General features: G+C 42.8%; 2 protein-coding genes across 6 annotated transcripts in view; both read left to right on the plus strand.

Moving 5' to 3' along the window:
* The window catches only part of CD200R1A (CD200 receptor 1A), a 51148-nt gene that overhangs the window by 185 nt on the left and 25239 nt on the right, over window positions 1-25724 (plus strand). The window lies entirely within an intron of this gene.
* Window positions 1817-21096, plus strand: CD200R1B (CD200 receptor 1B). 5 transcript variants are annotated; one of them, NM_001030782.3, is made up of 7 exons: window positions 1817-2022; window positions 3028-3336; window positions 3947-4195; window positions 6462-6516; window positions 11769-11825; window positions 15030-15063; window positions 18434-21096. In NM_001030782.3, the coding sequence occupies exons 1-4, from the start codon at window positions 1887-1889 to the stop codon at window positions 6497-6499; spliced, it is 732 nt and encodes a 243-aa protein (NP_001025953.3). In that variant the 5' UTR covers window positions 1817-1886; the 3' UTR covers window positions 6500-6516; window positions 11769-11825; window positions 15030-15063; window positions 18434-21096. The 5 variants fall into 5 exon arrangements, with proteins under 5 accessions (NP_001025953.3, XP_040553902.1, XP_040553895.1 ...); XM_040697968.2 differs by lacking the exon at window positions 6462-6516 and having other exon boundaries at window positions 18434-18562; XM_040697961.2 differs by lacking the exons at window positions 6462-6516; window positions 11769-11825; window positions 15030-15063; window positions 18434-21096 and adding exons at window positions 4546-4648; window positions 5326-5597.

Consider the following 25724-nt stretch of genomic DNA (forward strand, 5'->3'; position numbering starts at 1 on the left):
CACGAGGCGGCGCTGGCCAACTGTGCCCAGGGGGGAGCCAGCCGCCGAGCAGCTGCTCTGCAGTGCGCTTTGGAACACCGGTAGCTAAAAACAGCCCTTGGTATATCAGTAACTGGGGAGGAAGTAGGAAGGATAAGACCACTGCTAGAGGCATGATGCACGTACAGAGTCCCCCTCAGGACTCCTGCAGCACTGAAGTAACGACACAAAGGAAGCGGGGCATCTTGCGGTCATTCACTATACTCTGCTATCACAGCCTCCCAAAACACAGAAGTCTGAGCTGAGGCGGAGGAAACAGTCTGTGGCTGAAGACCGCTTAGAACCAGGTCCACGGCTGTGCTAGAGACAGATGTAAAACAGCTGGTCAGAAGCTCTGCTGCACAGAGCAACTGCCTGCAACCCACCACTGATGCTCTTGCCACCATATTAGCATGCTGTGTGGCTCCAGTGCTAAAGGATGACAGAGGCTGACCTCCCAAAACTGAGAAACAGCAGCCACCCCCCCACCGTACCCCATCCACACTGCGCCTATAAGGCCCTTCCCTTCATCACAGTCACGCAGTAACTAGCTGTGCTGTGAGCAGCTTGTAATTCAAACTGAAAAAACAAGACACTAATTAGGAGAATATGAACCTCAGTGTTTCCAGTTTTCATGACTCGGGCCTTGTTTTCTGCCTCTGTCCTTTAGTGCTAAGCTCTGTCTCTCAAGAGGAGGTGCCTGAAGCTCCCATGCTACAGGGATATCTGTGTCAGTGTTAAATATGTTCTTCTCGTCTTGGGCTCATGTCTAAACATAGTAAATGCTTGTTGCGCATGACCTCCAAACCACATAGCAGAGGCTGCATTGACCAAGGTAGCTGAAATTGCTTGTCAAATATTTTGGAACTAAAACTGCAGCAATGGCAGAGATGAAAATTTCAGTGTATCACTACTGTTGGCTATTCTAAATATAGGAACTGAAGGCTAACTTTCCTCTTGAACTTACCCAGCTTTACCTTTGAGTCATCAATGGGTGCTATGTCCCTTTCCAGCTAACTGTTATCTGCAATTTGGAGGGGGGATGGTGATGAGATATCTGCCTTCTTGCCAATGGTTCCCTCATCTGTGAATGCTTTGTGTCTGTTTGTCCAGAGGACCAAAGCCCTTTCAGGCAGGCACATTTCAGCACAGCCACGGACATCCATAAAACAGCTGTGTCTGCTGTGGAGCGAAGAGCTCTGTCCCCTTAGGAACAGGCAAATAGGCAGCACCTCATTTCAGCCTGGTGGCTTCAAGGGTTACGAAGGCTAACACTTTGGTGATAAAACTCCATTCATTGCGTTAATTTCCAGAGAGGTTCATCTTATATCTAGGGAAGGTACCTTTGCTGCTAAGTAAGACAGCAGGGTTAATCATGTGGACAGCCTCTACCTACCCACCTTCCCTGCTTGGAGGGGGGCAGGGACTGGCAATACATTTTAGAAAAAAGGTCTTAGGCTTTTTGGTACAAGGGGAACATAGAGTAGGCTGGAAGGGAAAAGGGTTTTAAGAGGACTTTATTTAGTTTTTTAATACGCTGAGCATCCTTTAAGCAGCAGGATAAGAATAACCTTCCCCCCATTTTTAATGATAAAATCCTCACTGTTTAATCAGAGCCAGGCATAAAAATCACTCTGCTTATACTTTGGAAGTTCTGCTACAGACTTTATCTTCTCTTAGTAACACTATGCAGAAATCCAGAAAGCAGAAAGCAAATACCAATACTATTTCCTCTACGCTGACCAATTCACTGCACAGGAAGAAGCTTCTTGATATGAATAACCATCAAGCTGTAGCTACAGTCAGGGGTCTGTATGACCACAGGAAGAGCAGTGGCTCTAACTGCTGCAGATCCCTAGTAGGGGAAGATGGAGATCTCACAGCAAGCTGGATGGTGCAAGAAGCCTGCATCACCCATGAACACAAGAGCTGCCTTGGAAGCGGTCAGGAACACCGCATGGACTATTGTTCTGCTCACCAGCGCTGCAGTCATGGGAGCTTCAGGTAGTTCTGGCAGTATTTTGGCATCAAGTGTCTATTAAGGGCTGAGGAGGAAGCACCAGGTGCATCACAACAATCTTTTTCTCAATTCTTCTTCAGATGGAAAAAACAAACAAACAAAAAACTGAGGGAAGGGACCTTTAGAAATTGCCGAAGGGAATTTCTGATGGAAAGCCAGTAACCTGCAAGAGTTTAAGATTTACTGTGAAGGCACTTTCTCCTTCACAAATTCAGTTAATCATTTAAAAAAGCTAAGTTCCAAAAATGTGGGATCTGAACATACAGCAATAAGCTTTCTCCTCCTTACCATATATTAACTATGCAAACTCATGTTTTGTTTTGGTTTGTGTTTTGTTTTCTAATGTTGATTTTTGTTGGGACCAGGTAGGACAGAGGGTTGTGGGGCAGTGATCTTGAGTCCATCAGGGGTTTCTTCATCTGTCAGAAAACAGGCATGTGTTGTCCTTTCAGCTAAATGTTGTATTTACTCTTCTACTTTGTCATTTTTCATTTGACAGCACTATAATCAGGGAAATTGGTTCAGATAAGTTTTGGAGTAGTAGGACAGAATTTGACCCTTGTGCTTGACCTGATTAGGAGGGCAGCTCATATCTTCCACAAAACAGAGGTCAGTGTCTTCATTCATTCTTCTTCTGTACTGGGCAGTGATGCTGAGGGAAGAGAACTGCAAGAGACCTTCCCATACCAATGGGCTCAGCCTACCTTTGCTTCCAAGTCATGGTACTTATCAATTGGTTTAGGGAAAGGGCCGTACAGAGGACAAGAGTAAAAACAAGGACAAACTTTAGCAAACACAGCCATGAATTTGGCAATTTGTTTCTGTCAAAAATGAGACATACAGCTCTCGGGCTGGCAGAGACAGGACCTTACTCCAGAATGTAATGGTGCTAACATTTCCCTGTGAAGCACAGACAAGAACTCTGAAGGCCATATGTGGCATCCTTGGACACCTTTTCATACATCCTTCTCTTTCCTTGTCTCCTCCAGGAATTAGCAGAGTATCAGCAAACCTGGGTCACAGCACTGTGATGACCTGCCCTAACAGAACAAATATAAGTATGGTAACATGGAAAATAAACCCCAAGACTGGACACCAATGCACCTTGGCATACCTGATTGATAAGGACTCGACAGGAAAAAACAGCTGCAGTGACAGAATAAACTGGAGATCCAGACCAGACTGGGATCAGGCACTTGAGATACAGCAAGTAGGAAAGGCTGATGAGGGAAATTACACCTGCGAAGTGGTAAATGCAGATGGGAATTTCCACTACCTGTATCACCTGACTGTGCTAGGTAAGGGTCTCCTTCCTCATTTCACTGTTCTCTAGAGCACTGTGTCCAGACCTGGGCATACAAAGCTCCTCCTCTCCTTGTGCAGTGGAGGAAGTGTGCGCTAAGAAGAGGAGCTTTCTCATGGGAATAAAGGGTCATGCATTTCATTTAGAGTAACTCTGTTTCTTCCCTTTCCTTATTTGCCAAAACACTCTTTCTTTCTGTTGCCTCTTTCTCCCCTGTAGATTTGTAAGTGATGAGTGTGAAGCAACTTCCAGTACTCTAAGGGAGGATTCTGAATGAGCACACTCTTATCCTGCAGTCATTCAGTAACAGCTGCATGGGACAAGTCTAATTCAGCCCTGTATTCTGGAGGATTCCCTACCTCCACGTCCAGGGATACCTCCTCTCAGGGCATGTGGCCATGGTAGCTCACTTGAATATAGGAGAATTGTCCAAAATGAGAAAAGATTCACCATGGTTGTCTCCTGTGGCTTTGGAACACGCTGCTGTGATGAGATGGCACTTCCACTTCTCCTCTTCTCCCTATGCTCCTTTTGGGTAGTCAAAAAAACCTCCTATCCCATTGCAGCAATCCACATGCATCTCCCCCCTTCCTGGTACTTTGCAGTTGCCCCAAGAATGGCTCTGTACTGCGATGACCATGGGAACCCTGTGTGTGAGGCAGAGACAGTGAAGCCGGCTGCTGAGATCTCGTGGGTCCCAGAGAGCAACTCCACACCCAGAGCAGACAGTCACGGTAACGGGACAGTGACTGTTGTCAGCAGGTTTGCAGCACGCAGCACCAACGGGAAGAATCCTACCTGCATTGTGTCCCACGCAACTCTGAACGAGACCAGGTCCATAAACTGCTCCTCACGTAAGCTTCCCTTTGTTTGCTCAGTGTCCTGTTTAGCCCTCTGTTCCTGCACTAAGACATCTGTGACACTGGCATGACTGTAGCATGAACCATGCAGCTGAGCTGAAGTTTCCAGTGAGAAATTTGTTGGGATGGGGAAGAATAAACAAATGTGCTGTCAGAATTGAAAAGTGCTCTGTGAAAGTCTAGGCAAGAAGATAAACATGGTACTCTTCCTTTCCAAAAATAAGGCTAAAGTTAGTCTTATTCAGAAATACACAGCAAAGAATATTTTCTAGAAGGTGTGATCCTTTCAGAGGCACGCAGTAAATGGTTTGTGAGGTGTACCTAAGATAACTGTTTCTCTTTAGACCGCACTGCATGGTTTCTTTACTGTGTCATCAGCCTTGCTTGTCTCCTGGCCTCCCTTTTCCTTTTGGCTGTTCTTCACCTCAGCATATTCCGTGATGCCAGGTATGTGCAGGATAAAAACATAAAATCCCTCTGGTAACACCTAGAGAAGTTTACAAGGGCTTCTGGTGCTATTTCACATCATGTGCAGTCATCTCAGAATCTGTCACAAGTGAGCCAGTTCAGCACATGTTCATGCAGGTTTATCAGAGGTGTGTAACATCACAGCTGCTCTTAGAATTCATTCCTTGGTGCTAGAGACCCACCTCCTGCTGCCATACTTCTTCCAGTAGCAAAAATACAAAAGAAATGGTCAGTTCAGTTCCATTGATCAGATAGAAAAAACAGGATTTCCGGGCTATGAAGATTAAATGACAGCAAAATATCTTCCTGAGGTCGGATACACACTTTTGGACAATCTTGTCTTTCCTTTCCTTTCCTACAAAGGTAAGGAAGGCAGGGACAATGCAGAAATGCAGGAAATATTGCACAAGATCAGAATCAGTCTGTAACTGATGTCCAGAGTTACATTACAAACAAGTAATGCAGAAACAGAACTGAAGTATTCTCACGAGGTTACAAATATATATATATACAGATATAAAGCCTCATGTTTCTGAAATTCCCCACCAAAATAAATAAATAGGAGGAATTCTGTTTTTACATTCCTAGAGCCCAAAACTGCATTCCTCAAAAAATCCTAGTCCTAACATTTACAGCATTGACGTCTTGTTTTCCAGAATGCTGAGGAACCCATAAAAGCCAAGGCATATCCCGTGTGCATAGCTGTCCAGGGCTATTTCTAACTTAGCACCCGAGCAGAGATGAAAGAAACTCCCTTGTCCTATCACCACATACTCTGCTGAAGTGTCTGCATCCTTCTTTTTTATAGCTTCCCTTTTAGATACTGAAAGGCCACTCTCAGATCTCCCCACAGCCTTCTCATTTCCAGGCTGAACAGCCCCAAGTCTCTCAGCCTGTCCTCGTATGGGAGGTGTTCCATCCCCTGGATCATTTTTGTGGCCCTCCTCTGGACACATGCTGACAGGTCCATGTCTCTCCTGTACTGAGAACTCCACATCTGAATGCAATACTCCAGGTGAGGCCTCACCAGCGCAGAGTAGAGAAGCAGGATCACCTCCCTTGATCTGCTGGCCATGCTTCTTTGGATGTAGATCAGGATACAGTTGGCTTTCTAGGGTGTGAGGGCACACTGCTGACTCATGTCCAGCTTACTATCTTACAATACTCCCAGATCCTTTCCAGCAGGGCTGTGCTCCACCCATACATCCTCCAGCTTGTGGGGGATATACTGAGAGTGGGGGTTGCCCCGACCCAGCTGCAGGAACTTGCACTTTGATTTGTTGAACCTCATGAGGTTAACCTGGGCCCTCTGTTTGAGCCTGTCTGAGTCTCTCTGCATGGCATCCCATCTCTTGGGTATGCTGACTACACCATACAGCTTGATGTCATCTGCAAACTTGCTGAGGGTACACTCAATCTCAATGTTGATGTAATTGATGAAGATGTTAAAGAGCAGCAGTCCCAGTGCTGACCCCTGAGTGACATCACTCATCACTGATCTCCATCTGGATACTGAGCCGTTGACCACCACTCTCTGGGTACGATCTCGCAGTCATTTCTTTGTCTATCAAATAGTCCACCCATCAAATCCATATCTTTCTAATGTGGATTGAAGGATGTTATGGGGGACCATGTGAAAGGCCTTACTGAAGTACAGATAGATGACATCAGTGGCTCTTCCCTTGTCCTCTGATGCAGTTATGACATCATAAAAAGCAACCAGGTTGGTCAGGCAGGACCTGTCCTTGGTGTACCCATACTGGTTATCCCATATTACTTCTCTCTCTTCCAGGTACCTTAGCACAGCTGCCAGGAGGATCTGCTCCATGATCTTCCCCTGCACAGAGGTGAGGCTGACAGGTTGGTAGTTCCCTGGGTCATCCTTTCCACTCTTCTTAAAAATTGTCACAACCTTGATCTTCGCTTACAGTGGGAGGGGGCATCACTGTCCCAGTTCCCACCTACCGAACCATCCACTGGAGGACTGTGTAGAGCAGTCGTTAGTGAAGACTGAGGCAAAAATGCTTGTTGAGTACTTCAGTCTTCTCCTTGTCCGTTGTTACCAGCCTGCATGTATTGTCCACTAGAGGGGTACACCCTCCTGGACTTTACTTTTCCAGTTGATGTACCTATGGAAGCCTTTTTTACCCTTCTTACTCTTGACAAGTCCATTTTCAGTTGAGCCTTAGCCTTCCTGACCTCATCCCAACACAGCCCAGCAGCACCCCTGTTACCACTGCCTGTGCATTTTCTTCTTGCTTTCCAGTTTGAACAGCAGGTCCTGGTCCCTTGCATTCCTTTCCTGACTTCCTACACCTGGGGATGGAGAGCTCTGAGGAAAGCTTCCTTAAAGATCTGCCAGCTCTGCTCCATTCCCTTGTCCTTGAGAACAAGATTCCCAGAGGATTTTGTTGACTAACTGCCCGATGAGCTGGAATTCAGCTTTCCTAAAATTAAGCTTCCTGATTTTACTCTTTGTCTATCTGATAACCCTTAAGAGTGCGAAGTCCATCACTGCATGGTCCAGCAGCCCCAGCAGCCTCCAATCCTGATGTCACCAATCAGTTCACTTTCATTGGTGAGCAACAGGTCCAGCACTGCAGCTCCTCTGGTGGGGCTGTCTCTGGCCTTCCCTTGGTGTCAGGCATGCCAAGTATATCTAGACAGACAAAAATAGGTATAAAGCATTTCAAGACACATAACTGCTTGCTCATAAATCCTAATAACTTGGAAATGTATTGTTTTCTCCTTAAATAGCAAACGAGCTTGGCCTCCACTTCCTAGCTGAAATCACTAGTTTATTTACCACTGCCTTGCTTCTCTTCACTTTACCTGGTGCAGCTGATAAAGTCCTGTAAACCACTTCCTGGGCTGTCTATGGCCATGACACTTGATGAACACAGCTGATACTTCTGTTCCACGCTCACAGACACAGCCCCATTGTGCCCATCTGCTGTCACACACAGCTGCTTGGTGACAGGAGAGCTTGAACTTTGCACAACTGACACATGATGCAAATGACCTCAGAGACAAGAGAAGAATAAACACACTGCACTGCTAACCAAATTACTGCTAATTCATTGTGGTAACCTAACTGCCTTATCAAAAGCCTGCAGAAAACCACACTGACTTTGATATTTGTAGTTATCCTGGTAAGTTTCCACAGTGTGCATCAACTGACTGCATGTAAGTAGTACTCAGCTAAACTGCTTCTCTGCAGCATCCGAACAAGCTCTGGGGATGTGTACATACAAACCCACATGCAGACACACAGCTGCTCCACCAATGGTTGTATCTTACCGTAAGACAACCTGCAGAGCTGCAACTCTGCTTGACTCTTACTAAGTAAATTACAGACAAACAATACACAGATAAGATTCCTTTTTCTTCTCTCTCTTCAACTGTTGGACAAGTCAACATTTCAGAGATGCCAGCAGAGTTATTCCCTAGGTTAGCAATATACCACCAGTGTCAGCAGCATGCAGTGAATCTGAGACTTGCTGTATTGTTTGAGGCTAGCATATGGTATTTGACTTTTGCCTGAAAGAAAAAAAACTAGCATTCTTTACTGCAGTTTCCATTCAAACAGCTCAGAGTCTCTCTGTCCTCCTTCAGAGATGAAAGAGATCAAACTCTTACAGTAGAATCCACAGGATTATAGGATCAACCTTGCCACCATTCCTTGGTCTATTTATCCTCAAAGCCATCACAAATCCTTCTGCAGGACTGAGGACAAAGCCACCCGGGCTTTCTACATTCTGAGATTCAATCCCATCTCCTGGGCAGCTACTGGAACAACCTGGAATGTTTTATCCTTTATCTCACCAGATGCCAAATCTTCTCTTTAGCATGTTCGATACATAATGAGCATTGGCAAGAAAAGACTGCTTGCCTTTTTTGATTGTCATTGGTTTTCAATATATCTGTTTTAAATTATTGTTCTTATATGTAAAAGGAAAAAAAAAAAGAGGAAATGGTTCTAACAAATTCAGAGACTACGCTAACTTTTCTCACTGCACTTTTACCCCTAAGAAAGAAGTAACTGCTCTAAATGTCAGTCCTTCTGCAGCACTGGCACGCTACTGAGACCGCAAACTGACCACAGACCCTTTTTCTTTTGTTGCTTGGTGAGCCTATCCCAAGGTATTACATAAAGCCATCTCACATCCTGTTCACTTGCAGAACTCTCAGAGAGCTCTCTAGCATCACCATCTGTAGCTCTTTCATACTGCTAGTATTAAATCCCTAGTACAATTCTCTTGTCCCTACTAATCCTGTTTCAGCAGGGTTACTGGAACACTGGGAGACTGAAAGATGTTCTCAGTTCCCCAGAGTATTTCTGAAGATTGGTATGAGGATACAAACCCACGCCCATCTCCCTGACAAGATCTCACAGCAACCTGTAGAGTACCCTGCTTTTCTTCTGCGTGCTATGACTCATGCAACCTGTCTGATCTACCCCAAGATTGCCATAAGGGAGGAAGTACTGCAGCAGTGGTGAAGAACAGCTAGGGGACAGGGCAAGTGAAGCAGAGGCTGCTTGGTTCTCTCAAATGCTGATGGTGCTTCAGTGTGAAAGTGATGCTGTGTTCCAGTTGGAGGCAGTTTTTCTTTACAGTGGCAATGAAACTGCAGAGCAGACTGGGAGGGAAGGCATGACTAACTTAAAGGTGCTCTTCTTGTGTCTAAAGATGAATGAACAACAGACATTCCTACTTAACTCTGCTATTAAGAGGCTCCTCTGTCTGGAACAGCTGCTTTCTCCAAAAGCAGTTCTAAAAGGCCCGTTGTTACTTTTCCATCTTTGGGTGTGTTCAGGCATTGGCAAAAGACCACACTGTAAGGAAAAGATATCAGCTGGTATTATTCTGGGAGAGGAATGAGCTGGGATCATGCCTGGACACTGATAACACCTTGTCATTATTAGAGGAAGAACACGTTTCCTCCCGTCCCCTAACGTCTAATGCAAAATATATATTCACACAGTTGTGTGCAAAGAAGGGACAAGCAGAAGCCACAGTCACTGTTATCTATTTCCACATGCTTTCCTAGACTATAAGCACAGGAGGCTTGGTGCTGTGAAGAGGGATCTACAGCAAGGACCAAGGCTGACTACCTTTATGAGTATGTAGCTATTAATGCTGGAGGTCAGGAGAACTTGCAGCCATTTGCCCTTGCTGTCAGACTCAAGCCTAGGCAGCACATCCACATCAGACAGCAGCTTGAATGGAAAAAGGACAGAAGAAAATTTACTGCAGGAATTAAAGAAAAATGAGACCAGGCAGGAGTTTGCTCCCCAGATTTCCTTTTCATGAAGCCAGACAGCAAACTGGCAGCAGAGAAAGTGTCTGCTCTGCTGCTGGGCTGGGTTGGGGGAAGGAAACACAGAAGGTGAGCTTCTGGTGGTGGGATTTTTTTTTCTGTTTATTTTGTTCTTGTTTCGTTTTTTGGAGGTGAAAGATGTGTGGGAAGGAAGTGGCAGAGATCAGCTTAGGAAATGTTTAGCTTTTCTTAGGAAAACAGCTAACCCCCGTCAAGAGGTTCCAAACAACACACCAACATGTACTGGTTACTTTTATGGGGCTTATTGGTGATTGGTATAATTTGATATTTCCCCTGGCTCTTGAAGGCAGTCTTCAGAACAGTTCAGTTAGATTTTAAGGGAAAACACTGTGATGGCAAGCTGACAGCTAAACCTACTCAAAGAAACGTGTGTAAAATTGTGCATCTCCTGACATGCCAGGCTGAGGATGGGAGTGTGGTTTGAAGCAGATGGCTGATCTAGGCAGCTGCTCGGCCCGTCAAGACACAGGGCAAGGCACAGCCACCAAGACACCTTTACAAGGCATACCAGAACTGGACATCACCCAGGAAGACAAACGCTTTCTGGGTTAGGGCAGTGAATACATTGACACAACTGCTCTCACTGGTTAGGACAACACTTGTCACCATGATTGCCAAATGACAAACCAAACAGAAGAAAATCCTAAGACCACCAAAATCCACATATTTAGCAGTTAGACAGTTCCATGTTCGGAGGAGAATAGCTGTGTGTGTGCTGTGTTTTTCGCAGCTATGCTTATACATCTATCACGGTGTTCTGTCCTCACACAAAAACTTGGCACCAAATAAAGCAGATATTCACAGACTGAAAATCCACGCAGGGCTCGAACAAAATTAAACAAACACAGCAACAATAACAGCAACAGCAACAACAAAACACAGTGCTGAGGAGACCAGAGAGGAATTCTGCACCAAGGGCAGAGCTGGGAATATATTTATGCTGGATGTCAAATTCGTGAATATTTCAATTTGTTTCAGCACAAAAGCCTCAAGTTAAATATTTAAATTTAACATGTAGAAGTTTACATCTCGACTGAAGTCTAGCAATACCAAAAGAAGATGCACAGGAAATCCCCACAATGAATCAAGTGCTGTTTTGGCTCAGTGAAAGCTCTACTTCCATTCTGAAAGTTAAATGCTATTATTTGCTCAACACGTAAGTTGGTGATGAAAGAGCTGATAGCATATTTTAGAACTGTTACCTTGGTTGTACACACAACAAGCACATCAGAAAGAATATTAGCATGTCTCTGTACTCTCATGCACCAAGATATGAAAAAAAAACCGAGATAAAATATCTGAAGGTACAGCAAGAAATGTATTCACATGGGAATGTATGAAAAATGACATTTTCAGTCCACATTTGAAAGACAGCAACAACAACTTGAGGAAGAGCCTTTGGAGGCAAACACCACAGCTGGGGCTTAGAGTTGCCTGCACGCAGTTCTGTGCCTTCAGCCAAAAGGCTGGAGGAGAAGAGAAGGCAGGTTCTCCCTTGATTCCCTCACATTTGCATAGGTGCTTCATTATTCTGCATGCCTGCTCGTGTCACAGCAGCAAGGTATTGTATTAATTTGACACCTGGCATTGTGCTGGTGAATGCAGTCCTGGATGAGTTATGCTCTGAGTCATTTCCAATTCTCCTCTAAAGAATGGCACAGCCTCCAAGACTTGAAGCACCTGAAATTGTCAAGTAACTCCAGAATCTAGGAGCTTATTTTAATTGGATCTTTATTTTTCTCTTCTTCAAATCCAGGTATTTCCTCACTCTCATCTGCAGCAACAAAAGAATCAACGGCTTACATAGAAAAAGGTAAGTAATTTTCTCCTACTCCGACATATTTTAATTGCAATTTTTAATTGCAATCTTTTTTTTTTTTTTTTCCCTGAAAGAAAAGTATGGATTTTGCCACAGATTTTACTGTAGTAGGGATAGTAAACATTTTCCTTTCTGACAGAGGACACCAAACCTGTCCTCTTCAGAGAGATTCAGTAGGAATCTCCCACCATAAAATCAGGACTGTACGAAAATATTAGTATACAGCAAGTGTTTGCCTTTGGGTAGAGCTATGAGAAAATAAATGTGTGCCTGCTATCCTTGATGGCATTTGTTTGTCTATACCTTCCAGACATTAACGGACAGTATGCATTTCACACAGAAGACTTCTTTAACACCCAGTATTTCTGCCTGGGTGGCTTTCACATACAATGCATTTGTTATGAGTTTACAGACAAAATTGTTTTGACAGAGCTAAGGAATGGAAGTTGGATTGAAGTGAAGATAAGCATCTTTTTATTCATAAATGGATCGTAACAATTTCTCAATCTTTTCTAACAAGCCACAGTTCCACTGGGCAGAACGTATTTACTCTTACTCTAGCAGAAAGTTTCTGAGTTCAGTTGAGACAAGCTGAAAGCAGTTATCAGGGGAAGAAGAGTTACATATCCCATAACTATTGGTCTTTACACAAACTTGCTGAATTTAGCATCAGAAAATCTCTTGGTAAGCTTGTACAACTTAAGACTGAACATAAACATGGATTTCTGTGTAGAATATTTGTGCACAGTGGTTTCAGTCAATGAATCATTTTAATCCAACAAAGCAGGAGAAACTTGCAAATAAACTATAGACATCGGAAAGGACTTCAGTTCAAATGTCTCTTTTAGGTTTGCTGCTATTGATTCATGGTAAGCAATCTGTATTAAAGCTACAAGAGGTTTATGCACAGAAAACCACGCTGACCCAGCTCATGTTTGTACTCAACACTAGCTGAGTGAGTTTCCTCAGTTGAGCAAACCTATCACAGTGGAAAGCACTCAACTGACTCAAATCAGTTGATCTTTGTGTGCATGTATCAGGATACACCTCGCCAACAGGCATATTTGCATCTCATTCAACTTTATGAGTCCAAGCAACACTCTACAGTCAACTATCACTGCGAGGCTAGGCCAGAATTCCACAAATGCAACAGAGAAGCTGTAGTGATCATTCTCCACCAGTGCCTCACAGCCTTACATTAAAGCAGCAACCTCACTGCACTCTTGTGAGTGACCAGGCAGAGCATGAGAGAAAAGAAGGAGCCAGCACCTTTTTTATCAATTCCTTTTTACATACCAAGCCACAGGTTTCAGTCTCCTCAGCACCAGCAAAGCTCAGCATTACACTCTGGATACAACACAATGACAAGCAGACCAGAGGGTCCCCACAGTCTGTAGATAAGCCATTGCTGAACTCCCTTGGAGGAGATTAAAAAGACTAGAACCCAGAATGGCAGACACCACTCCAAGCTCCAGCACAGTGTCTATAGGTCGAGCAAGTGAAAAACAACCATACTCAGCTATCACCAGCACTTCTAACACAGCTGGTACCCCTGCAGTTTCTTTTCTCCTACATACCCAGCTTGTCTCAGCTGCAGTTCATGCAAGCATCTGCACAGCCAAAGTTTGTCAAAATAATGGCACCCCTTGTTGGTTGCTTCTGGTCAGCCTTTCCCTCTGGTCTCTACATGTGTCACATGGGCATTACGTGCAGACTGTAAAACAGTGCACATAAACTATGTAGTGCTTGTCAGGGCCTTTCCTTACATCTTCTGATGACTTAATTTTCAAGCCAGTACATTTTTAACATGATTCTCTTTGTCTTTTTTGCCTTTTCTTCTATTTGCTTTACTTCTCAATGTAATGTATACTAATGGTACAAAGAGAGCAAGAAGTAGGAAGAGCTTTTAGTGAGAAAACCAACCATTACTTCTAAATTTCCATTACCAAAACAGAGATCAGTAAGTTTCAAGTCTTCCTCTGCCACACATGCTTAGTTGCAAGACAGCAGATCTGTGACCACAGGTTCTTTGTATTTTACTCACTGTATCTGTCCATCTGAGGATTATGAAAAATCCTCCCACATCCTCTCAGTATGTGAGCTCCCCAGCGACCTCCGTTCTACCTACCCCAGGTTAGCAACACCTTGCTCCGGAAGCACCCCTTAATCTTCTGTGTGCTTACTTACACCATAACCATTTGAATATGTATGTGCTTATAGTCAAGAAATTACAAGCAATTACCTGCTCAGCAGCAAACAGGAAGTCTGAAATCTGGAACAAAGCTGATCTGAGCTTGTGCTACAGACACAGTGGCACTTGAATCCGTAATCCCTTTCCGCCATGCAATATGATAATGAAATGGTTAAGCAACCTTTGGCAAAGTCTCATTTTGGAAAAGGGTTGAATAAAAAGGAGAGGCAAAATAGAGCCTAAATTATTTATCTAAAAATGAAACGCTTCAAATATGAGTAGTTTACTTCGACCAAACTATACTGCGGTGTTTCTTGTTTGCTTTTGTTCTGGTCTTTAGTTTTTGCGAGTGATCTCCATGTAAGTACCACGCAGAAGCACAGGTGGGTGCCTATAAGCAGTAGTGGTAATATCAGCTTTTAACAGTATTTCCCTCTTATCCATTAAAGAGTGTTTCCTACAACTTATTATATGGATAAATATTACAAGTTTGTGCTGAGATTATCTGTGGTAGATGTCTCCTTCATGCCAATATTTGATTTTTTCATTTAATTTTTAGTTTAGATCAGTAACTCCCAAGAACATTTTGCTAACACCAGAAAGCATGGGCAGCCTTTTATTTGAAAAGCTGCGGCAGTGACATATTTTACATCAAGGGGTTGATATATGGCAGCACTTGCTTTTCTGACAGTGCTGTGCTGTGCCGAGTCCCACCAAGGCTCGGTCACTCACTCTCTTGTTAGCAGTCTAACTGGAGAACAGCCCTGAGTCAGACTTGATACTGATGCAGTCATTAATTTTGACCCTTTGTTAAAAGAGACTTCTGCACGGCCATATACATGTTTTCTTGTTGAAGAAAAGGTAGTTAAACCGACTGAAAGGAGCCACCTAGACACACAGATGTATATGTGGGGGCACTACTGTTTCTACATGTTCTATACCACGCAGAGCAGAAGTGTGGTGTAAATTACCCATCAGAGCAAAAACCTTTTTTTTTCCTTTTGCAGTGAAAAATGAGAAACAGCACAAGAAGCATTTCATGTGAGTAAACTGAGGGTACTATTAGTTCTTTGTGGTAACATAACTGAAAGCCACACGAGCAAAACATGTATTTTAAATTAACATGAAGATCAAGTGAAAGTGATCCTGCTGCAGTTGAAAGGTATTGGTTCTTATAGAGCTGCCTTTGCAGCACAGCAACCTGAGCTCAAATCCACTTGTGCAGAGTGCACACACACCTGGCATTGCTCATGAGCCAGTGGAGTTGTTCTCTGTTCACAAGAACTGACGCTTCAAGACCTACTTACCCCTCTCTGAGAAAAGTTACAAACAGGGTGCTCAAAGCACAGGGTATACTGCTTATTTTATGATACCATTCTTCAGTGTTCTCAAACACGAGACTGTGGGCTTTGCCACGATTTCACGTATTATCAGAGAAATATATTTTGTTTTCGGATAAATACTTAGTCAGCAGCTTCCTCTGAGTACTAGCCATATTCACATTTCAACCACAAACCTTATTTTATTGTTTATGTTTATTTCATTTGAATTAGTTTTCTCTGAACTGAGTGGCTAGGCAAACTGTAAGAAATGCATGGCAGACTTTCCCCTGAGAGATCCAGAGACTGCCTTCAGTTTTTCCCTACCAAAAATGTCCAGTCAACAAGCTTTGAGACTTCAGTGTTAACAGAAAGTTTTACTTGGGACACACAGCAAACACCCAACTACAGACTTGTTCATTATTACTACCGTAACTCATTACAACTTGCCAGCTTATCCTAGGGCATTATGCAGAAGTCCACCCACATCACCTTAATGTGCATGATACCCTCACAGAGGTAAGCTTTCTGCTGACCAAAGCCTATAATAGAGCAGAAGTTATCTTTAATCTGGTGTCTAACAAGTGACCCTCCATCACTGAGAGAAGCAGGTGCTTTTGTCAGTACTTTGGAGATGGGGAGCAACAAATAGAAGCATAAGGTACTATGCAAAGCTTGGGAATAATTGACAATTGATAGAAGCGACAGTAGTAACAAAGCCCTTCCCCCACAGAACAGAGTTTTCTCCAGCAGAACTTCTCACTTAAGTAAGGATCCTATGGACAGGTAAGGCTGATATATGCTAGCTGCTCCCTTAGGCCCTGTGTTTATTCCTCATTATGCTAAGTTGCCCAGATAGATGGCATACACTAGGACAGACTGGCACTAGAACAGAATTGGTACCAATTCCCAGCGTACAAGGAGCGTCTCCCTCATTCCTCATGTTCTCTTCAAGGAGGTCTCTTTGTATGTGGTTCAGAACTATGCTCCTACTAATGGCCAAACACCTCTTCTCTGGAAGAAGGCATCAACAGTGCAAATGCAGACAGACTTATTTTGTCAGCACTTTGCAGAAGGCTTGGGGAGGGGCTGGTAAGACATAAGTATTTTCAGTGCTCAATGAAGGATATGTTTCTGCCACCAGCTCAGAAAAATAATGTTCTCTTTGAGATGAAACAAGATAAGGAAAGACTCCTATCCCATCAGAGCTCTGCTGCAGGGGTTATCAGCCACAGATCAGCCCTGTGAGGAAAGGCTGAGCAAAGAAGGTACAGGAGGTCCAGCTCTGCAAAAAGGCATGGATTGGAAGCTCTGCAGCTTCAGCAACCTTATCACAGCTGTGAAATGAGTCTAGAGTAAAGCAGAGGCATAGTCAAGCTAGAGATCAAGCGGAAAGCAAAGGCCCACACTTGGTTTAAATGGGGACTCCTGTCCCATTTGTGAGTAGAGGCTCAGTTGAGGCCAGTCAGGGCTCCTAATACCTGTTAGTGCTCCCTGAACCCAACCACTGCAAAGGACAAACTAACTGCACAGGGATGAACTTCATTAAGTCTGTCCAGAATTCTGGTTCATTTGCTGCATCTAGATTTACATAGAATGCAGTCACTCTTAGGGACTGTAATGTAGACATATCTACATAAATGGGAGAGAACAGATGGTGTGAGTCCTGCATCACTGTGGTAGCCACAAAATGGGTTGCTCCTTGTAGGACTGTAAAACAGGCTGCATGTCACTCACAATCAACACTGAGCAAGAGTGCCGTGTGCTGAAAGGCAATGCTTACAATGAACACAATGCTATACTTTGCTTGCATCCAGACCTTCACTCATAAGCAAAATTGATCCTTGCATGTATTGGTTTGTTCGTCCCAAGGATAATAATGAGCCTAGGAAGAGCCCTACACAAATCTGTGAAGAAATTAAAAATCTACAACTTCTAACCTACTCAACAGTGCAAAAATATCTACTAGTTGAAGTAATTTTGGTGATGGGGGACTCTGCAGTGCCAAATCTTCAGGCTAAAGTTGCAAATGTTCACAATATAGCTGGTACAATGGCAAAATAAGTAGGCCTTGCCTAATCTTCACTTACTGCCACCTTTCTTCCCACCAAAAGGCTGTCTGGACCTATGTTTATTGTTACTGCTTGTGGTATTTCCACTCACGCACATGAACTTTTTCCTATTAAGTAGTTTGTTTAACAGTTGTGCATCAGAAGGTTATCTTACATTGCATCAAATACAGTTTATTCATGTGTTGCCTGATGATGTCGTCAAAATGCAATATGTTATGAAACTGGGCAAGCACAAGCAACAATCTAGACTCAGGTCTTGCAAGTGGGTAGCCCATTTCACTAGGAAAAATATTCAATTATGGAACTCCTATACATACTGCATCACAGTAAAAACTGCCTCAGGGATGGATTTGAAAACCACGTGGATTTGCAGTGTATGTGTATGAGAGTATCTCTGTAAGAGAAAGAAAAATGCATGAGAAGAACTTGAATAAGAAAGGTTGAGAGCCCATGCATGAATAGCAGTGCAGGATTATATTTAGGTGAGGTATTGGTAAGGCCTTGGATGCTGTCCCCTGATCACTGTCTGTGATGTACCAGATATATCAGCAACTCAGTTGAGGAGTGACACTGTCTACTTATCATGCATTTTACTCCAGACAAACAGCTTTGGTTCTGTTCAGGATCACTAGACTGAAAAGAGTGAGAAATTACAAATAGAGACGTGAACATAAAAATGTTAGAATTGCTCATATTTGCTGTCACATGGGCTACAAACGACCTCAGCAAACAAATCCCTTCCTCCGTGGAACGGGGAAAACACATGGCCCATTCATATACACTGCACCGAGTGGCAACTATAAAGTCAGTCGAGTGTTGACTTTGAGAACAGTGAGTCAAACCACAGCTGTCAAGTGCATCCAAGATAAGACAAGTACCTCCTTATAGCAAACTCAGTTTTGCTTATTTCACGTTTTGTGCCGTGGGAGGAAGCAGTAATGCTCACGATGCTAATTGTCTTTTCTGATTTAATGAGGAAATCTCCTTAAAAAGTTTTTTTCTCATTTGTCTTGCTCTCAGGTGTATGGAAGAATGAGTTTACTTTTCTTGGACAGAGGTGAATCTCTGCAGCAGTCTAAATGCAGCAGTCTACATTTTAATTAAATGTTTTCATTTAAATATTTTAAAATAAACTTAAAACAACAATGACCAACCATTATGCTATACCTCATTCAAGTAATTACATTAGATAAAAGTCACATAGTACTGCAGACTTTCTCCTCAAGCTTTACAGGAAGTAGAACTTCAAAAATACTTCTGCAAATACAAACCTCACTCCCCTGAACAAATTAGCTTTCACTCTGTGCTGAATAAGATATTTCTTTCCATCCTAAAACATCTTTCTGAAAGAGGGAAGTGTTATCTGCTTTGGCTGCAAGGCAGGGATGACTGGCCAACTCGTGTTCTCCTTTTTTTAATCTACTGAAGTTACCCACAGGTTAAATGTACATCATCAAAACTATATAGTCTTATAGACTGGACAATGAGGAAAAACTGATAAGGATTATCCGATGCTGTTTTGAAACATCTGGGAAAGAAATAAAGCAATAGCTCAGTTTGCTGTGCATTCTAGATTAACCTGTGGGATGGAAAAGAGAAAAAGGGACAGTTTTCTTCTCTAGAGAAAATGGAACACTTATCTCTTTCTGCCAGAGTAGCTGAAAAAGTTGGGTGGACTGTAGGTAAATTTATTGGGAGAACCATACAACACAAACAAGATATTCCTTGTAAAGTCACTTCTGATCTGCCAGTATTTCTGGTGAAAGAAGATCTTACAATATGTTTATCAGCACAAGACATCAGCCAGGGAGAAAAGCAGGCTGGTGGATTTGCATAAGAATTATTTCCCTTGATGGTATGGGTGACCCACTTTATTAGGCAAAAGATCTAATCTGAATGTGGAAACCTTATTTGTATTTGGTGATTTGGACCACAACAGTGTATCAACAGAATGATCTTTTGGGAAGAAAACTGCTGTACTCCTGCGGCACATTTACTGACAGAAATGACATTCATTAGTAAACTGCTTTTGGAGCGTATAGCTTATCAGGAAAACCAGACACTCTTTACAGAGCTCCAGTTAGAAGGTGCCATTGTAATCAAAGGGCTCAAGGTTTTGAAAACCATCCCCAAATGGAAAGCTTAATACCCTTCTTTTGGCTCATCAAAACTAGAGTTGCATTTCCTGGATTTTAGTGCTGTTTCATTCTACATCATGATTTCAGCGTTTTCTTCCCAAATAGCTTCTACAGCAGTTTCTAAAGAAAGAACAGAGCAGTGTGAGGCAACGTGTCATTGCTACTGCTCAAGTCATCCTTTCTGAGCTTCCACCTCACTGCCTTATTTGCACTGCGCTGGAGACATGCAGATTTCACATCATCACTTTTATTCATCAATATGTAGATTAGAACTTCTGAGCTGATTAAAACGTAAAAACAAACTTATTGCAGCTACCAGAATGATACTGTCTTGTACTTCTTTTTTCTTTTTTTCATCTGAAATGTTCTCAGTAGTACTAAATTCCCAAATTAAATCATATTTAGAGTTCCACCCCATCTTCTGTGCCAGACAGGCCTTGTTGATACAGGTGCAACAAGCAGGGTTGATTCCTATCCATATATTGGCACCAGAAAAAGATGAACTGTTTAGGTTAGCAAGTCTACTCACCTGAGAGAACTTGTTCTCAGCTTCCAACACATGCACCTGCAACACAACATCAGCATCATATGTATATAATGCACGTAGCCTGGCTAATTGGGCCTTTCTGCTGACACAAGCTGTTTTTACAGTCCACTGGCAAAAACTGAAGGTCACAGAATCTACCAGTGGCAAAGTTGGAAGAGATATCTATACCTCCAGCCTGTCCTGATCCCCTACATATCAACCCTCTTCCGTTCCTCAAAAAGTGGCAAGAACAGCACCATGAAACTAGGAAAATCCATCCTGTACACTAAGAACATTATCAGGAAAAATCATTCAATACATAAATAAACCGGGCTTTCTGAAGTTATTTTATTATGAAGAGATTCATTAGACTCTGCTACATCTTGATTAAACCAATTATAACTGAATTATTTTGCACCCAAAATGACTGTCACAGATTAGATTTAGCTAACAAATAGCCTACGTAGCTGCTCACTTACTCCCCTCACCCTGAGTGGGACAGGGGAAGAAAACAGAAGAACAGGAAGGAGAAATCTCATGAGTCAAGAAAGAAACAAGAAGATTTCTTATGAATTACTGTCATGGGCAAAACAGGCTCGACTTGGGAAAACTATTTTCAATTACTAAAAACATGTGGTTAGTAGGAAACAGGAAGAAAATATTAAAAGAACATTTCTCCCCACTTTCCTATCCTCAACTTAATTGCTGACCCCTCAGCCCCCCTAGAGGCAGAGAAGGGATATGGACTGCAGTCAGTAAACAGCAGTGTCTCTGCATTTTGGACACACCTGATCTTCTGTAGCCTTAGGGAAATTATGAGTTTCTTTTTTTAATATAGTCTCCTTTTCCCACTTACAGCTCCCTGGTTTTGTTTTGTTTTGCTTTGCTTTGCTGGAAAAACAAAGAATAGCACAGAGTGTCCTAAAGCTGAGAACACATAACTTCTCTTAATCATCTGCAGATTAGATTCATCACTGCTAACCCATTTACTACCATGTTTAAGACTGATCCTGAGAGGAGTGTATAGATATGTATAAAGGGTGTTTCAGATGCCATGGGAAACTTCCTCTTTACCTAAAAAAGTGATACTGCCTGTACTCATTCTCTGCGGTGAGAAAACCCAGGCTTCAGTAGAGCACTTTTCTAAGAAGACAGCTAGTTTTTAATCTGTGGACACTGAGGCATGGGAATCATCACTTCCTACAGTATTTTGTTCCAACACTTAGTCATACTCACCTGAAAAAAAAGAAAAACATGTCCGATTTACGGTTTGAATTTGACTGGATGTAACGTGGTGGGTGTTGCTTCTTTTTCACTCAGTTAAAACAACCTTTACCACCTGCATTTTTCCTTTGTCTGTGTTTCCCACATATTTGCATGTTGACATCAGATTAAATTTAATCTCCTGTTTTTCCACTCATATGGTTCTTTATATGCAGTATGTAGTTATCTCACCAAAGGATGAGAGCTTCCAGAAAAGCATTTCTTGCTATAACTGAGGAAATGAATGCATACGAACCAGGACAACCCAATCATTTATTTCACGGAGGTTTCTTCATCACTTCAGACAAAATTCCAGTAAAACTAATGAATTTGACAACATACAGCTTGTAAAATTTGGCCTTTTCAGGATGAGATTTATTAATGAATATTCTTGGTCACTTCAATGGCAGTGATCAGAAATAAAGACAGAAAGGCTTCATCTCTTCTCTGCTGAAGTTCCACTTAACCCTGCCAAAAATTTTAAAGCAAAGATGATTTTGGACAGATATCTGACAGATCTCCAATGACTACTGATGACTGTCATGATGGATCTCAGTCGAATATCCAGAGTTTAAGAATGATTTTGAGTTGTGAGTTTACTCTGAATGTGTCTGTGCTAAGTTGAACTTCGCAGAGGAGAGAGGCTATCCTAATAAACCAGAACAACTGAGAGAAGTTTCCTCTCCAGTGTCCAAAGATAACATGCTGAAAATAATTGTTCTGAATGGCAAACTTCAGATTTTGGTATTTCTATGTTGCAGTATAACTGGATTTGGGAAGTTTCTTTTGATTCAAGCACAAGCTTGACTCAAAATGACTCAAGCACAAATATTTAAACAATATTGTGATCATCCTGCACATAAAAAGTTCATTTGACTATAACTATCCAAAGACAGCAACAATATATAGACTTCAGTAAGGCCTTTCACATAATCCCCCATAACATCCTTCTCATTAGAAAGATATGGATTTGGTGCATAGACTACTTGATGGGCAAGAAACTGACTGTGAGACCATACCCAAAAAGTGGCAATCAATGGCTCAATGTCAAGATGATGATCAGTGATGAGTGGTATCTCTCAGGGGTCAGCACTGGGACTGCTGCTCTTTAACATCTTCATCAATTACATCAACATTGAGATTGAGTGTACCCTCAGCAAGTTTGCAGATGACATCAAGCTGTATGGTGTAGTCAGCATACCCAAGAGATGGGATGCCATGCAGAGAGACTCAGACAGGCTCAAACAGAGGGCCCAGGTTAACCTCATGAGGTTCAACAAATCAAAGTGCAAGGTCTCACACCTCAGTCATGGCAACCCCCACTCTCAGTATATCCCCCACAAGCTGGAGGATGTATGGGTGGAGCACAGCCCTGCTGGAAAGGATCTGGGAGTACTGTAAGATAGTAAGCTGGACATGAGTCAGGAGTGTGCCCTCGCACCCCAGAAAGCCAACTGTATCCTGAGCTACATCCAAAGAAGCATGGCCAGCAGATCAAGGGAGGTGATGCTGCTTCTCTACTCTGCGCTGGTGAGGCCTCACCTGGAGTATTGCGTTCAGATGTGGAGTTCTCAGTACAGGAGAGACATGGACCTGTCAGCGTGTGTCCAGAGGAGGGCCACAAAAATGATCCAGGGAATGGAACACCTCCCATACGAGGACAGGCTGAGAGACTTGGGGCTGTTCAGCCTGGAAATGAGAAGGCTGTGGGGAGACCTGAGAGTGGCCTTTCCGTATCTAAAAGGGAAGCTATAAAAAAGAAAGATGCAGACACTTCACCAGAGTGTGTGGTGATAGGACAAGGCAAAATGGTTTCAAACTAAAAGAGGAGAGATAGACTGGATATGAGGAAAGTGTTTTTTTACAGTAAGGGTAGTGAAGCACTGGAACACGTTGCTCACAGAGGTGGTAGATGCCCTGTCTCTGGGGACATCCTAGGCCAGGCTGGATGGGGCTCTGAGCAACCTGATCTAGCTGTGGGTATCCCTGTTCATTGTGGGGAGTTAGACTAGATGATCTTTAATGGTGCCTTCCAACTCAAATAATTTTATAGTTCTGAAATTCCATGAATATACACAGCCACACATGCAAGGCTTACTTCTGCATGCCTTGACTGCAATGTGGAAAGACCAGCTTTCTAAAGGCACAAGAGATGTTTAGATCCAGCACTGCTTTCAGTTCTTTGCCTTTTTCTAATTGCAGAGTGAAATACATTATACGTCAGAGTTCCTAATAAACTGTAGTCTATAATTTCAGAGTGGCCTTAACAAACCTCTCAACAACCTCTTAACATACATTAGCCACAGGCCACCACCATGATACCTCAGACTTGAATCAAATGCTTCACTTAGCTTCCTTCTTTCTTTCCGTTTGGAGTCATGGTTTTCATTTACTTTCTTCCACAGCTGTACATATAGCTGAAGTGCAAGACTGAAAAACAATCTCATCTCTCTTAGAAGGGCTAGAACTTCAAACTAACATGCCAGAATCTACCAGGCCATAGCGTTTGACTCTCTACAGTCCATTGATCTCTGATCTGTGATTTTCTTGCTTTAACCTCCAACACTAGCCATTCTGCAGCAGGAGGAAGGTAACAGAATAGCTTCCAGCTTTTAGTTTTCATATGTTAAGAAGTTAAGTACCTAAATATTGTTAATGCTTAGTTTATGTGGATTTTCCACATTTTAGTAATATGGTTTGCAAGTTAAAAAGCAGTGGAAAAACTATCCATAAAAGTCCAGAAATTGCCTCTTAAGTTTTTCTTCCCTAAGGAAATGAAGACATCAAGTTTCATTCTCCTCAAGTTCACACCTTTAACCAAAAATTCCCCGCATCGCAACCACAGGACTGTATCGTTTATATTTTTGTGACTCTGTCCACCAGAGGATTACACAGAGACTTAGATCCTGCCTGCATGCATGAGTTCCTTAAGTAGACAGCTATGTGGTGTCAGTAGCCTTATCTGCCTGAGGTTAGGACTGTCGGTATGGAACTCACATTTCCCAGTGATACAGGTGTCTGTTGCCATCCATCCAGATGGAAACCAAGGTGCACACAACATGAATCTCAGTTGTTGCATCACACAACAATGACCACCACAATGGCGTCTTTCTTACCTGTCTCATTCCTCAAAAAGCTCTTGGTTCTAAAAGGGACCCTTATTTTGGCAAAGGGTTGTGGCAAACAAGCAGACTTGTACCAAAGTATCTTCAGGCAAGAGGCAATCCCACAAGCTCACTAGAGGCCTAGAGACCTAATATAGTTATATGGGGGATGAAGTCCTCTGATCCAGATGGAGAAGAATAGAGTGAAAAATGCTCAGCATTTTAAGGAATCAGAGAAGTGAAACATCTTCCTGTTGAGAAAGCAGAGCCTTAACAGTGACTTATTTCAGTACAACCTCTTGCAAGATTTTCCTCCTGACTGAAGAAAAGAAGGGTTGACTCCAGTTTTGGATCTCCTGCACAGAGGGGAGCTAGGGCTCATCTGCAAGTTCCTGCTCACCAAACATCTGTCTCATTTAATCTGGTCCTCTGAGTCACTTCCTCCCCACTTTTCAGTCATCCGCCCTCAGTGCACTTCTCCAACTATCTCAGTCTTCTTCGCATGATTTGGAGCAGGGTTCAAGGCAAGTCATGCTGGGAGGTAGGCTACAATATAACCAAAGTGTTATATAACCATATATATATAACCAATATAACCACAGGGCAAAACTCCTAGATATCTTTGCTTATGCTGGAGTTTTGAGCTGGTAAGAATCACGTGTTTTTAGGAATCTTAATGCTGAAAAAGAGCCACAACATTTCACATCAACAGAACTGTGCATATGTTAGTGATACCAGAACTAGCTCCAAGTAAGCTGACATGCCATTGTGTTGAATACTCGCCTCCATTGGGCAGCAGTTAGTTTCATGAACAAGTTGCTCTGCCCTGGCGAGGTGCAGAGCTGCTGATTCATCTGTACATCTTCCATTTCTAAAGCTAGCTCAAAGCCAGATCAGGATGCTTTGCACTGTTAGAAACTGAGAAGCACAGACATTGCTTACAGAAGTTTTTGAGACAGGAATCCAGGGAGACACAGGAAGCAGAATTTCAGACTAGGCTGCAGGGAAGTGGTTAATGCACTCGGCCTCTCACACAGCACCCCTAGAAATACTTTGAAACATGAGTAGAATTCTATTTACATGCTAGTGTATAAAGAGTGTACAATAGCTCTGAACTCAGAGCCAGGCCTTCCAATTTCAGTCTTGCTATTCAATGCCAGCTTTCCTGAAGGGAGAAGAACTCTGGGAATGTGGGCTTCATCTAAGATTTACCTATGCTTCAGTAGGTGTTGTGTAAAAGAAACCATATTCTCAGCAGGACTTTCAGGTGTGTGGGTGTT

Source organism: Gallus gallus, chromosome 1 (genome assembly GCF_016699485.2).
Source record: "Gallus gallus isolate bGalGal1 chromosome 1, bGalGal1.mat.broiler.GRCg7b, whole genome shotgun sequence".
In the NCBI taxonomy this organism is placed as follows: domain Eukaryota; kingdom Metazoa; phylum Chordata; class Aves; order Galliformes; family Phasianidae; genus Gallus; species Gallus gallus.